This window comes from Oreochromis aureus, linkage group 5, assembly GCF_013358895.1.
Source record: "Oreochromis aureus strain Israel breed Guangdong linkage group 5, ZZ_aureus, whole genome shotgun sequence".
NCBI lineage: Eukaryota > Metazoa > Chordata > Actinopteri > Cichliformes > Cichlidae > Oreochromis > Oreochromis aureus.
In genome coordinates this window covers 31,857,817-31,873,420 of record NC_052946.1, presented here as the reverse complement: position 1 = coordinate 31,873,420, position 15,604 = coordinate 31,857,817, and the positions used below count along the sequence as shown (strand labels likewise).

At 39.5% G+C, this 15,604-nt stretch overlaps 1 protein-coding gene across 11 annotated transcripts in view; it reads left to right on the top strand.

Moving 5' to 3' along the window:
• si:dkey-166d12.2 (rap1 GTPase-activating protein 1) overlaps window positions 1-15,604 on the top strand; it is a 108,889-nt gene that overhangs the window by 62,452 nt on the left and 30,833 nt on the right. For 6 of the 11 annotated variants that reach the window (XM_039612056.1, XM_039612054.1, XM_039612058.1 and 3 more), the window contains one exon: window positions 13,884-13,977. Coding sequence is in view for 6 of the 11 variants with exons in the window: in XM_039612058.1 (XP_039467992.1) it covers window positions 13,884-13,977 (94 nt within the window). In the remaining 5 variants the exon portion in view is untranslated. Of the gene's footprint in view, window positions 1-6,572; window positions 6,658-13,315; window positions 13,533-13,883; window positions 13,978-15,604 lie in introns of those variants that run through there. The other 5 variants (XM_039612053.1, XM_039612049.1, XM_039612055.1 and 2 more) reach the window with 4 other exon arrangements.

The window sequence follows — 15,604 nt, the reverse complement described above, 5'->3', positions numbered from 1 at the left end:
CACCCAGTGTGTATAGGCTACAGTAGGCCTCTGCTGCTGTAAGTCATTTGCTTCAAGATTCAGCATGATGTGCATTCAGAACTCCTCTTTTGCAATCATATTCCCTGAAGCAGTCTGGCCATTCTGCCCTAAACTCTGACATCAGTGAGGCATTTTCACCCATAGAACTGCCGCTAACTGATTATTTTTTGGAAATGAGACAAGGTTGCATGGAACCTTGTCTCAGTCGGCAGTTGCAGAAGTTCTCAAGCTAGCACAACAACAATGGCACAGTCAAATTCACTTAAATCATCTTTCTTGCACATTCCAATGCTCAGTTTGAACTCCAAGTCATCTTCCCTATATCTGCATGCCTAAGTGCATGCAATGAGTGTCATGCGCATTAATAAGCAGTTGAATATGTGTAGCTAAAAAGTGTAATTAAATGTTAAAAAACCGATTAAACATTTCTCTTTTCATTTTGTCCAGATAATCACTTTGTTTTCAGGTTTTGTTACTTAGTCTGTCACTACAAAAATGTCAGTTTTCTTTTATTGAGTTAACAAAAAAGTGAAAAAAGTGTATTTGCGTTAAACAGTTTCAGCTGTTAAGGCTGATAAGACAAAGTTATTTGTAATTTTTAAAGAAACATCCTGCATTGATGACTTATTATCTCCTTATTTTGCTGTTGGGTTTACATCGGGGAACATCCACTTAGGATCTGGGTTTTGTTGCTAATATCTGTATTCATTGCTTTCCACATGTGATCCAAACATCCCTGACACATTTTAAAAAGGAAGTATTAATGGGTCATTGGTAAAAGCTCTTTGCAAACTTGATATAAGTCGCAGGGACAGGAAAATAGATGAATAAACACATTGCAATCAAAATCACTGTCAAAAATCATAGAGGAAATAGAAGAAAATACTAACAAGAGCCATACATGGCTATGGTATAATTTAGGGACAAATTAGAATATTTTAAAACCACTTTTGCCTAAACTGAACGTAAAAGTTTAATTTTGTGGAGATACAAATTCATTTAAATCTAAAGTCCTTCATATAGCATATGACTTTATGCCGAGAAAAGAAAAACAGAGACTTACAGTATTGGTAAACTGTGGATGAGCTGTAATCTGTCAACCATATGGTACCTGCCACACCATGGTCATGTGATTTCACACTCAGTTTGAGTCCAGATTATGACTGCCAAAATCAATAGAGGTGGGCACACAATATCTAAGTAATTATGGGAGCCAGTGGGGTTCTGGGAGTGCTGACAACACTGTTATTGTGAAAGGACTGCTTCCTTTTCCAACCTTAAAAAGAACAAAAAAGTTCAAAGCCATGTCCTGCACCCTAAGGCTACTGTATGGCACCAAAACACAACAACAGTCACCTCAAGGGTGCTTTACAGGGAGTGCAGAATTATTAGGCAAGTTGTATTTTTGAGGAATAATTTTATTATTGAACAACAACCATGTTCTCAATGAACCCAAAAAAACTCATTAATATCAAAGCTGAATGTTTTTGGAAGTAGTTTTTAGTTTGTTTTTAGTTTTAGCTATTTTAGGGGGATATCTGTGTGTGCAGGTGACTATTACTGTGCATAATTATTAGGCAACGTAACAAAAAACAAATATATACCCATTTCAATTATTTATTTTTACCAGTGAAACCAATACAACATCTCCACATTCACAAATATACATTTCTGACATTCAAAAACAAAAACAAATCAGCGACCAATATAGCCACCTTTCTTTGCAAGGACACTCAAAAGCCTGCCATCCATGGATTCTGTCAGTGTTTTGATCTGTTCACCATCAACATTGCGAGCAGCAGCAACCACAGCCTCCCAGACACTGTTCAGAGAGGTGTACTGTTTTCCCTCCTTGTAAATCTCACATTTGATGATGGACCACAGGTTCTCAATGGGGTTCAGATCAGGTGAACAAGGAGGCCATGTCATTAGTTTTTCTTCTTTTATACCCTTTCTTGCCAGCCACGCTATGGAGTACTTGGACGCGTGTGATGGAGCATTGTCCTGCATGAAAATCATGTTTTTCTTGAAGGATGCAGACTTCTTCCTGTACCACTGCTTGAAGAAGGTGTCTTCCAGAAACTGGCAGTAGGACTGGGAGTTGAGCTTGACTCCATCCTCAACCCGAAAAGGCCCCACAAGCTCATCTTTGATGATACCAGCCCAAACCAGTACTCCACCTCCACCTTGCTGGCGTCTGAGTCGGACTGGAGCTCTCTGCCCTTTACCAATCCAGCCACGGGCCCATCCATCTGGCCCATCAAGACTCACTCTCATTTCATCAGTCCATAAAACCTTAGAAAAATCAGTCTTGAGATATTTCTTGGCCCAGTCTTGACGTTTCAGCTTGTGTGTCTTGTTCAGTGGTGGTCGTCTTTCAGCCTTTCTTACCTTGGCCATGTCTCTGAGTATTGCACACCTTGTGCTTTTGGGCACTCCAGTGATGTTGCAGCTCTGAAATATGGCCAAACTGGTGGCAAGTGGCATCTTGGCAGCTGCACGCTTGACTTTTCTCAGTTCATGGGCAGTTATTTTGCGCCTTGGTTTTTCCACACGCTTCTTGCGACCCTGTTGACTATTTTGAATGAAACGCTTGATTGTTCGATGATCACGCTTCAGAAGCTTTGCAATTTTAAGACTGCTGCATCCCTCTGCAAGATATCTCACTATTTTTGACTTTTCTGAGCCTGTCAAGTCCTTCTTTTGACCCATTTTGCCAAAGGAAAGGAAGTTGCCTAATAATTATGCACACCTGATATAGGGTGTTGATGTCATTAGACCACACCCCTTCTCATTACAGAGATGCACATCACCTAATATGCTTAATTGGTAGTAGGCTTTCGAGCCTATACAGCTTGGAGCAAGACAACATGCATGAAGAGGATGATGTGGACAAAATACTCATTTGCCTAATAATTCTGCACTCCCTGTATATTCAAAATACTGAGAAAAGCCTAATAATCAGACGACTCCAAATAAGCAAGCACTTGGCAACAGTGGGGAGGAAAACCCCCTTTTTAACAGGAAGAAATGTCCAACAGAACCAGGCTCAGGGAGGGATGGCCATCTGCTGTGATTGAGATGTAAGGGGAGGGAGAAAAGACACACTGTGGAAGAGAGCTAGAAATCAATAATAATGTTTAAATGTGGTGTATAAACACATAGAGGGAGAATAGAGGCGAGTGAAGAAGAAGTGCATCATAGGAAACCCCTAGCAGTCTAGGCCTATTGCATTCTAAGTAAGGGACGGCTGAGGGTCACTTGCTTCAACTATAAGCTTTATCAAAAAGGAAGGTTTTCAGCCTAATCTCAGCAGCAGCGATGGTGTCTGTCCCTGAATCTAAACTAGGAGCTGGTTCCACAGCAGAAGAGGGGCGTGAAAGCTGACGGCTCTGCCTCATACATTATATTTGTGCTGATTACAGAGCTCCTAAACCACTGGTAGAACTGAGATCAGTCTTAAGACATCAGAAACTAGGTTTGATTTTGGAACTTTCAAAGCCACAATTCACCAGAAGAAGGTACTGTTAAAAATATTTCAGCTATACCCAAGTGCTCAGTAAAATTTCTACATGAGAGGTGCTGAAGAATTAAAAACTGCAGGCTGGTGGAGGGAGGATAGCTCCAAATAACACTGACGTGGCTGCATAACATTTTAAGGGAGGAAGTCAAGTATGTCTTAGTGTCTGCTAGTATATATAGTGTATATGTCATGTCAAAAGGAAAAAAAAATCTTTAAAATTAAAACGTTAGCAGTGTTGCTTTAAATGCTGAATACTCTGTGCAGTGTGTGGTGTGTAAATGTTAAATGTTAAATTTAGTCAGGCTGCCTCAGGAGGGCACTGAGTGCAGACACAGAGTCACAGTGAGAAATACATAGAGGGGAACTGGAAAAAAAGATTCAGCATGAACCACATATAGTTGCTCCCATCATTGCAAATCGTATGGTTAACTTAACACTACTGAATTCCCATATACTAACTCTGAGGGGCAGAAAAAAGTAGTGATAATGTGTATAGTCAACCTGCTTCTAGTCTGACTTCCATTTGTTGTGCCCCATGTAAGCATAGATCCTCTTTCATCTCCAGCTCCACCCCGCTGGCAGCTCAGAGGCTTTAACAGGCAGAAAGGTGTTGATTGTACTTAACCTGCATGCTTCATGCTGCCTCTCTGCTCTACCTGTTGGGGCTCAACTATGTCTAGGTGATTCCTGCAAGCCCTGGGGAATCTTTCCTTGGTGGCTGGTAGCACAGCTTCATCTGCTGCAAAAGCAGAATATAGGTTATCTAGTGTAACAGTATCTCCTGGGCAGTAAATGAAAACTGCGTTTTTGTGTTCATTTCATTGTTTCACCCTGGCTTGTGTAAGTGTGTATGTGCTACCCGGAACATTATATTCTCATGGGTGTGGTAGGCGTGAACTAGCATTGACCATCAAAAGCCTTGAGTCACATCCTCTCGCAGCTTTTGTAATACTTGCAGCCTGGCTTATATTTCATATAGAAAATATGTAAGCAGTTAGACAGTGATGTTTTGTAAAAGTAGAGCCTTCCTTATTTCTCTTTAAAATATTCGATCATTTGTCAGACCTTCCTAACTGCTCTATGTGTGGGATAGTCTTGTATAAATAGCACTGAGTGTTAGAAAGCTGAGTCACAACCCCCCCTCCAAAAAAAATTTCTGTGACTCATTTTGAATAATAACTTCTGTTCTAAAATCTGAAAGCATGAACACTTCTCTTCTACTATTCTATATTTGGTGCGGAGAGGTGGACATGAGAAGCTGGGAAATTATATGAAATCCAGTGAATGCCTTTTATAGAAGTTTTTGTGACTGTGCGGTAGCCATACTGTTGTCCTTTACTGTCTTATAGACAGGAGGAAAGTACAGTATGAGGGCAGGAGGACACAAGGGAAGGAAAAACCTGAAAACTCGGCAACTAGATTGAGGGGAAAAGTCAGTTCTGTTATGTTGTTTATATTTAGGTTGTTTTGGTAATAAGCATCATAGTTTAATAAACACTGACTCTTATGTCACCACTCTATATTAACATTTTGAGTATAATTAATTTCCAAAAGAGACAAATACACTTTGGTCAGAAGAAGACTTGGTGCATTTGGTTCTATGACCTTGTTTTGGGACATGGAGAGCAGGAACAAGACTCCAGCAGAGAACAAAGCAGATTAAGTCCGACACAATATGGAAGGTGGAGTTCGTTTGGTCTTGGGTTACAGCATGACGTGCAGAGAGCAGCAGCTGTCGTCAGGCTCAAGCAGTTTTTACCTATGTAGGTCTATGTGAAGTTTGCCAATAAGGCATAAAGAATGGTAGCAAGTGAGGCAGCAGCTGATGTGGTTTGGCATTAAGCTGAGTTGCTGTCAGCTGATATACTGGGATTGCAGACTGACCTTGACTCTGTGGTCAGCCCAGTAATGTGCTCAATTTAAAGATGAATTTGAAAGCTTTTATTCAGAAAATTCCCACAGATGTTGTGATAGTGTAAACCTCGCTTTGGCAATAACAAAAAGAGGACATTGTGACAGTCCAAATTTGAATAAAATTTCATCATTGTAGAGGGGAGTGTTACTGCCAGTCACAAAAAATTTCTGAATGAACTCTGATGAAATGTTTATTTCCAGAATTGTCTTTTGTCCCTCATTGATAGAGGTTTTGTAATCCTGAAAGGTCAATGAATGATTTGAGTATGAAATTCGCTAATATATATCATATACTATACCCTGTGAAATACATACATGGAAAATAACTCAAGTCGTTCAAACATCCGTGTGAGATTGTGTACCTTGATTTGTAACATGTCTCTAGCTTCCTAACAAAAAGGAAAATGTGATTACTCAGTAATGCATTAGCCAACAGTCCCTGTGCTTATTCCTCTGTGGGCTGAGCCAGTGATTTTCTCCATTATGTGTGAGTCTGCTACAAAATCTGCAACATTGGAGAGCTTTTCAGCTAACTGCCTGCCACTGTTGTGTCAAATGGACAATGGAATGGTTAGGCTAATTTGTGCAGCAGGGGTTTTATGATGTTGAAACAAGCTGTCAGAGTGAGGCAGATAATAGGACAGAGAGATCTGATACTGTGGTTCAGATTAGGTAATGTCCCTTTTTCCTCATAAAAAAAAGAAGAAGCTTGCTTTCAAGCCAACATCCGACTGCAGCATTTGGTCATTTTGAATTAATAGAATCTGTTATTAACAAGCAATGGGGAAAATGCAAAGCAAAGTAGCACTCAAAACTTGGATGGCCACGTCTTGATCATAGATCATCAGAAAAAGTGGGAGGAAGGCGGAAAAACAAAGGGGATACTTTGCGGAGAGGGAGACTAAGAAACAGAGAGAAGAGAGCGTTTGTGCTTGCCTCGGAATAAAACCAGACAGGAAAACGCTGGCATGCATGTGAGGAATGGGAAGCGAGGGAGAGAGCAAAACAGGGAGGGCAGGACGGAGAGAGAGGATAAGGGAGGGCTGCTCTCAGCATCATCTGACAGGAGAGAGGCTGATCTCCGACAGCAGGTGTTGGAGGATAGAGAGTGAGTCAGACAAACGGAGAGAGCGATACATAGAGGAACACCAAGTTGTTGAGGAGAGATTGAGCTGCAAGTGAGCGAGTACTACAGGCGGGTAAGCATGGAAAGAGATGATGGAGCGCACTGGCTCTGTTAGGATGAACTGCTGAAAGATAGATGAATTGAGCCAAACTCAACCCAAGATAGACAGATGAAAGAAAGTGAATGACAGAATAGAAACAGCTAAAGAACTGTCTTACTCTTGTGTAGGTGTTTCCATCTGATCCTGATCTGCATTGATCTCTATCAAATGCCACTTTGAATGTTGAACTTTCTCTCTCGGTCTCTTTATCTCCCTCCCTCTTTCTCTTTAGTCCATCCAGGAAGTGGCTGACTGGCATCTCGAGTAAATGACTCTGCTTTCATTGTGCATTAGCTGCTGTACTTGATTAGATTAGTTGCTCTCTACTAAGTGGACCTGCAAAGCTTAGGGGTTTATGTGTACTTGTCTCTTTGAGGCTGCGTGTGTGTGCATATGGGTGTGTGTCATCCAGTGTCTGCATGTCCATGTCTGTGTTGTTGTTGGTAGAAGGAAGGATGCAGCCAAGCAGGACATTACTCTTAAAGCTAAAACGTGATCCTGATATTATTTTTGTTCAGTATTTATGAACCTCTGAAGCCCGAGCCAAGAGCAAGAATTTAATCTGCAGAGCTATTGAAGAGTGAAACCTGAAGCCGCTCCAAGGACGATGAATTGGAAAATAGCATTCTGTTGTTTGAGCGCTCACATTCATTTGAGCTTTGTATGACTGTAATGTCAACAGTTATCAAGCAGAAAATGTGCCAGCGTGTCCGCAGAGTTTGTGCTTTGCCAAAGCAAAGTCTCTAGTTAACTCATTTTGCAGCAACTCCAGGCTCTGTTTTGTGGTGACACATCAAGGGAAAAGCTGACATGATGATGATGATTTTGATCACCATATTAGCAAAACACAGTAACTGCTTTACACCCGGTACTAGTGGAAGCAAAGCGGGATAAATAAATATGTTGTGGTTTAGATAATGGGTTTGTTGTTCTTGTGCTGACTTTATTTATCGGTGGTTTATTTGTTTTATTGCTTTTTGTTGGGGGATTTGCATTTGAAATGCATGTCTATATTTGTCTGTGCAAATTGCATATGTAGTTGGATAATTTATAGTAGGGTGTTTTTGTTTTAATTACAAAGACAGTAACTATATGACCTAAAATAATTAATTGGACCAAACACAACTGCGTGGATCTTTATGATGCTCTTATTTTAGATAAGTTTAAAAGTTTGATTTCTTCTTGTTGCATACATTAATCCTACCTCATTTAGGCATTAGTTACAAAGCACTGGGTAGTATTTGTGATCTCATTTTAAATGCACCGAGGTTTCCTTGCTGTGCATAAGTTGTCTCCTAAACCCATTATGGTAAGCTTTAATGGATAAACTTACTGTACTATTAATAGGCAAGGTTACTCTACCATAGCAGCACTCGACCAGATGATATCTGACTCCTCCTGCAGTGCCCGTGGTTATCGTTTGTTTGCCAAAAAAACAATGCATCATTGAGCCGGACATGTGCAATATTCATGTTCAGCCAGTATTTAGCCTGGGGTCTCTACTGTTTGTTTGATAACCGTTGTAGATCTTTGCTGATGAGCCTCCCAGATGACCCTTCAGATGAACGTTTTAGATAACCATTTGCTGCTTTTTCATGCTTGTAGACCTGACCTTAGGCTGACTGAAGGCAGAGTTGTTAGGCAACTAATAAACAGAAAATGACAAATAGTCGATACCTTTTAACTTTTGTGGCAAGCTATAACATAATGTTTATTTGTCGTGTTGTCTATTTGTTAGCAAGATTGCACAAAAAGTAATCTTTCCAATTTTAATTAAACTTGTTAGAGGGTTATAGCACAAGCGAAAGAGCACACTGCAATTATTTTGGGGTGAATCAAACGGTTAATGTTTGATTTTTTTTTTTCCATAATTTTGTAATAACCACATTAACTACAACTGCAGCTTTTCTGGTTATATGAATAGATCAGTTCCATTTTTCTAGAAAAAATACCTAATGGGCCCTACTAAGGAGGGTATGCAAAGAACTGTAGCTGTTTGAGAATATGGGCGTTTGTAACAGAGTTATAACTATTAATGTGAGATTGATGTTATTATTTTGCTGCTTAAAGATTTAGATGTGTGTTTGTGTTGTATTTATGTATTATATCTTTGAGTGAAGTTTGGCACCCATTTAGTTTTGCTGGTATGGCTTCATAGTCTTGGATCCAAATGTGACTTTTAGAGAAGAGATTTTAGTGGCCAGTACATTTTACTGTTAATTTGATAAACTAAATAAATGCGTTTTCCTCTGTTTGTCTGACCATGACCCTGCGTGCTCTCTGTGACTACAGTACCCCTGTAAACACAAACTACTCAAAATAATATTTTAAATCCAGTTTGTAGAGCATTCAGTGTTGCCCCGCTTGTTGGCATTTGCAGGTGCAGCACAGCCTGCGCCTTGGTTGGAGAACAGGAAGCTGGAATGCTTATCAGAGCTCATGACCTGGCAATCCGTGGAGGCTGAGGCTGGTAAACACAGGATTAATTGGTGGATTTAGATTCAGGATGATTTGTGTCCATTTCAGAAACTTCTGGGAGCAGAAATGAAGAATAAAATTAGAATAACACTGTAATCCAGAAATTAAAGGGCCTGAAGGTCAATATCAGTTCTTATGCAGATTCACTGTTTATCTATGGTATCATTGGTAGTGTTGTATAGACTGAGCATTTTGCAGTTATTATTAGGTGTTATCAGCGTGTCAAAAATGAAAGCCTTAAGTGGCTCTGTGTCATGCTTTTTCGCTTCCTTTTTACAGACTGTTAGCCAAAGAAATTTGAAATTAAAATGCATAGCTGGCATATTTTGGTAATTATTTATAATTATTTATCATTTATACATGTCCTATATAATATTCAGCAAATCAAGAATATGTTTTACTTGGATAACTGGAGGTAATTGTTAAAAAAAAAATAAAAACTATCTTTATTAATAGTGCCCATATTTATTTTCATTTCTCCCAACTTTCATGTGTAACCTAGATTTTGGGCTTATTTTTTTAAATGGAGCATCTTAGAGTGATTCAGGGGTTAGGTGATGTTGCTAGGTGACACACACATTTATACAGTTCCAGCTGTAACAAGAATTCAACCTCAAAAAGGAAAAAAAAGGGAAGCTTTGTGTACAGCATGTATACCACAGAGAAATAGGTGTAACTATGAGATGAATGTGTTGTCAAGAAGAAAAAACTATGACAAATTTATGTTTGTAGTGGTGACTGTGGGCTCAGCCCATAAAAGCAGATGATCAAGGATCTTTCATTAACACTGGTATGAGCAATGTGTTTTGCTCAGCAGAGGAGAGAAAGTGATAAGTCATGATTTACTTTCTTTCTCTTTTTCCCTCCTTTTCTTTGTATACACATATGTCTAAATAATACGAGTGTGCAAATATTTAATTAGATAAAGAATAAACCCCTCAATTGGGATCATCAGTTGGCTGCTTGGCAATAGACAGGGCAGCTCACACTGTTTAACCTAGCTAGATAGGTGTTTCTTGGGTTGAGCTTCCTGTGTTCCAGGCACCCAACCACCATGACACAGTGACCCTCACATCTGCCAGCTGCTGTTCAAAGGCGTGACCTGTTCTACATCCAGAGCTCATTCAAACATAGCAGAGTATTTAGTGTAACTGTGGGCAATTTTATGTAACAAATTGAGAGAAGCTGTGTAGCATTTAATATTAAGAAATAACACATGTTTGTAAGCAAACTTCTTGAACAGGCATTCAATTAATAAAAAAGGAATCGCCATCTATTGAATGTCTGTCTGACACTCTACATAATCCCCTGTCAGAGACCTTGAAATATTTAGTGGCTTCAATTGTACTCATTTGTTTGTGTTTCTCGTTCCCTCATTTAGCCCTGCTTTCTGTGCCCTTGCCTCTCTGCCCTACCTTAATTGGTTTGCATATTCCCAGTAAGTTCCCTGTGTAATTATAGCTCTCATAGGTATCCTTCAGTCTTTTGTGAGTCTATATGTTTATTCTACCTCGTGTGCTCCCTGTGTTTTGTTTTGTTTTCTTGGATTTTGTTTTTTCTGAAGTAGTTTTTTTGTCATCTCTATTAAAGCTAGTCTTTCTGTGACTCAGTGTCTTCTCCCACGGGGTTGTCATCACTAAACACATCTAACTGTCTTCTACAAAAGTAAATGAAAGTCACCTGGTTTGGACTTTTGGTCACATTAAATTAATTTATAAAATTGTATCAAATGTATCTGTAATGTAATCCCTGCAGGATTATGAGTACCATAGACCTGCATTGCAGGCTTTTGGACCTCTAACTTGATTTAGGTTTATTGTTAATCTGAATAATAAGGACAACAGTGCAGTTATGAGACAAGATACCTGTCTCTACCCTTTCTCCTAACATCTTTAATGTTTTAATTGACTGGATCATGAGTTCAGTCACTGTAGCCACCTTCAGAGTTTAAAAAAATATATGCATGTATAAGATAGTTAGACTATGTGGATAATATAGCCTCCTTGCAGAGATGATACAGCTCATGCATACCGTTAGTGTTCAATTAGACAGCCTTGAGTCATTTTGGCTCCCCAAAGATTAAAGTTCTTAGCTTTGGCAGTACTTCCCATCACTCTAGCCCCAGAGTCTGTTGAAGTAGCGAATAAGCTCCAATATCTCAAGTACAAAAGTCTGATGACATCAGTAGTCATATTGGAAAAGACAAATTTATGCTTTCTTCAACTTCCGTTACTGCATGGGTTCTAGCATGAACATCTCTATGCAAAGAAAAATGTGAGACTTTAGCACAGTTATTATTGCTGTACTTCTTTATGGTTTTGTGTGCTGAATCCTACTGAAGAAGGACATGGGCAAGGTTAAAGCCTTCCAGATGAAATGCTCGCACCAATTCCTCTGTGTCAGTCTGCTCAACCACCTTACAAGCACCTGTGTATGCCTACACTGCACACCAAGCAACTGTAGCAACTCTAATTCATAAAAAATCGATGCAGGCATGTCTGTCAAATGTAGCCTGATTGCTTTACAAAGCACTTGTTGTTAGATCTCCCAGATGGAAGTGTTCATCCACTGCACCCAAGAACCAGCGGAAAGATTTTAACCAAGCTGTGGTCCATCCTGGTACACTACAACCATGCAGGTGCTCCTGCACCAAGAGTGCAACTGTACTGCTCCCTGGTCAAAGAAGTGTGTGAAATGGAACAAGATCAAACAAACTGAAAGAAAACTGAGGAAATCCTGGTCCTTAAAACACATTGAGATGCTACATTAGGAACATTATCGCAATAATGAATGAATAGTGCGGTGGTAACTGTTCACCAAAAATCCCCACAGCCCCAAGTATTGTAATTGTTGTAATTGTGTCATTTTTTTCAACCTATAAGATTTAGAGTATATATACTCCACATGTATACATACAATGTGTACAAATCAATTTGTAGCTTTCTGTTAGCCAAAATTCACAGAAGTGAGAGTCTAACCAAAATGACGAATAGAGAATGCAGAACATCCCTGGTGAATGTTCCCTTCACCAGTGAACCTCAGGCCTTCACAGCAGTAGTGTTATCATGTCACATGTAAGGATTGTGGTATTTGATAACATGTGCTTGCTTTGATAGAATGCTGCAGTCCAGTCTCATTGAATCAAACTTACCTCATTTACCCCATCAGTCAATGTACTCCAATTATCTGCCTTATAAATCATTTTGGTGATGGTAGAAACTGACACACACAATTTCTTTTTGTTTGGCTGTTTTTTTTTGTTTTTTTTGTTTCTGGTTTACTGGTTCGAGCCACCTGTGTGCATATTTAGCACGGAGACAGCTAACTGATAACAGAAACCTCCCATACATAAGATGCAAGTTTATTTAGAGAGACAAGAGCATAACTGCAGCCAGGTTCACTGCTTGGTCGCTTTCATTTATATTAAGTGAAACTTCAGCAAAGGCATGAATGTAAAGTAAATAATTGAATATTCTCTGAAGTAAAACAAAAACGCCTTCCAAAGTCTGTGTGTGTGTGTTTGTGTCTTTTATTATACGGATAGTTGAGCAAAAATGTCACCTTAGCCTATGCAGATTTCTGACTTAATAGACTCAGTAAGCCATTTCTTTGTCGGCAGATTTTGATACATCACTCTTTGCTCCAAGCAGCATTTGACATGTTTTATTGTGTTCGAGCTGTATTTTCTGAAAGATGTAACATCAATGTTCACACTCTAAAGGAATGTCAGTTCTAAGAAGCTGAGGATCCAGCAAAAAAGATCAGGCATCCTCTTTCAGTTATTTCCCTGAATTCAGCAGATATCAGAGAACAAAGCACCGTGTTTGTGCTATGTTACAAATATATTTCCTAACCTCAGCTCCAGGTCAGCAGTCTGTTGTCATAAAAGTGCAGCTCTGTTTACTCAGACTTATAGATTCTCTCAGACAACATAGGCAAGGTGTTGCAGTATCTAATAACAGATTTTGTCTCGGAAGAAAGAGCACTGTGTAAATCATTTTTATTGCAGCATTAAACCACTGTGGCGTGTGCCAAAATGGCAGAATGATGGAAATATGTGAGAGTGAGTGCACACATCTCCACCATTTCTCACTGAATTCTCACAAAGAATCAGATTGTGCTATTGTTCTTTGTTTCTTTTGCTCCCAAGCAGTGTTTAGAAATGCCCTCTGCTGCAGGTTTGCGAACAGGATGCATGCACAGACGGGCTGCCAGTTCTAGCAACTGACTGTTGTGTGAGACGAAGTGTGAAGTAATATGCTGTGACCAGGATCCTGGTCAGACTGGTAATTCACTCCAATCACACAAAGAAGAAAAAGGGTAGAGAAGAACAGAGAAGAAGCAGTGGGTTAGCAGATGAAAGCTGAAGGGTACTTTTTTCTTCTGCTTCATATCCATTTTCATCAGGTTTCACCTCATTTCCACACTTACATTTTCCTCTGTGTAGTTCTCCTAATGTCTTCTGATTCAAGGTCTTGCCTCTGAATACATTCACCAGATTCAACCTTGCTTGTGAGCACAATAAGTAAACACAATGGATGTGGGGTTTCTAATACTTTCAAAAGAAGATTGCACTGTGGTGTAATAATAGCTTTGGTGGGAAGTGTCAATTGCATTGCAGGCATTTTCCCATGCACTTATTGCTTAAGTTAGAAACTTGACTTATGGCTACTAGTAACCTCTTTGTCTCTCTCCCCCCCCCCATCCTCTCTGACTTACAGGAAGCAAGATGGAAGGATCCGTCGTATCTCTGATGAAGTAGAGCCCCCACTAGCACACTCCCACCCTCCATTTCTTTTTCCCTCACTTTCAAAGGTAATACAAGGCTTTGACCTGCTGCTGCTACTCTTTTCTTTAATCAGGTTTGCATTTGCATTCACAGTGCCAAGAATCCTGCATGAACAATGTGAAACTGAGGGTTTTACCACTTAAAGTTACGGTTAACTCAGTGCCATTGATAACATTAGTAATTGTGGCATAACATTTCATCCCCTTCTATGCATGATTGATTAATAGCATTTACTGGGATAAGAATTAGAGCCCTGATTAATGTCTCTTTAATTAATACTGTCACACTTTTGAGTATGGTGGTATTAAAAGTCAAAAGGTCGCGTCAAGATGTTGTCATATAGACTAACCTGTCTGCATGAAAAATGACATTACTGTTTCCTAGTGACCCCCCTGTGTGTCTGAATCTTTCAATGAGAAGAGCAAACAAATCATGATTTAATCCTACTAGATGTTTTCCAAAGACCTTTTTTTTTCATTTGGAATATATTTAAAGTAATTGTGCATTTGACATAGTCTGCACTGCAGACTCCATCATGAAGTTGTATGCTAGACTGAGTAAGGCTCTATGGCTGTGGTGTCAAGTACACTTTATCTTATGGAAAGGACCCACTGGACAGCTGGCTCTGATGGAACTAGAGATCAATAGGGTGGAGCTGGTTGCATCAGTCAGACACCGCAGTGACAGCTGACAGCAGCCGACAAAGAAACAGTTTTAGAGTTTGACAGCAGTTGAAATAATTGGCACATATAGGTTGTTGCAACTTCTGCTTGGACAAACTGAAAATTATTTTTAAAAGTATGTACGGATACAGAAGTCTTACTGATTCAGCTTTTATTAAATTTCACACAAGCGCATTCTCACTCTCAATTTCTCACATACTGACGCTTGGTCAGGACCTCTGTCACTTTTCGATGTGCAGTTTACTGCTCCAGAATACAATTTTACTAGATAAGAAAGAATAACAATGAAAAAAAAAAAGATAGAGCCTGACATGGAAGAAAGGAGTGTGACTGGGAAGCTGGGATGGAAGAAAGGAGTGTGACTGGGAAGCTGGGATGGAAGAAGGGAGTGTGACTCTGTCTGAGACCACTGCTTTTATGTTCCATCTCCTTTTTTGTTTGTTACTTTTTGTTCAGGTTGAGCCAATTTACTACTGCAAGATTTAGGAAAATATTGAATTCAAATATTCTTTCTTACAATGCGTACATTAAAAGGTAAACTTCTCCCTTTACTGGTTTACGTCAGTAAAACATCCTGAGGCAGTGACAACACAAGCAGAGCACTTGTAGCAGAGCGCTTTACCTGTAGGCTTATGGTGTCTTTTTAGACATTGAAGGACTTTTATTGAAATGTGCTGGTCTCCATTGCGTATGAAAAAGGGCTCCCTTTTTCTGAACACATAACCTGGTCTTGAGCAGGTTATGTTCAGAAATTTGACTCATGCTGCTTTTGGAAACCATCTGAAAGCACCATGTTTTCACGGTTTCTTTTATGCACAGCATGTTTTAAGTGCAACAAAGATTTGCTGTGCAAATATATTTTCTATGTGCAAGTTATTAAGCTGTGCCTTGCTCTAATATCAGAAATGAAGTCCCGCTGTAAAGTTACAGCAGCAACAACTATGGATTGCATTGTCACTGGAATATACAT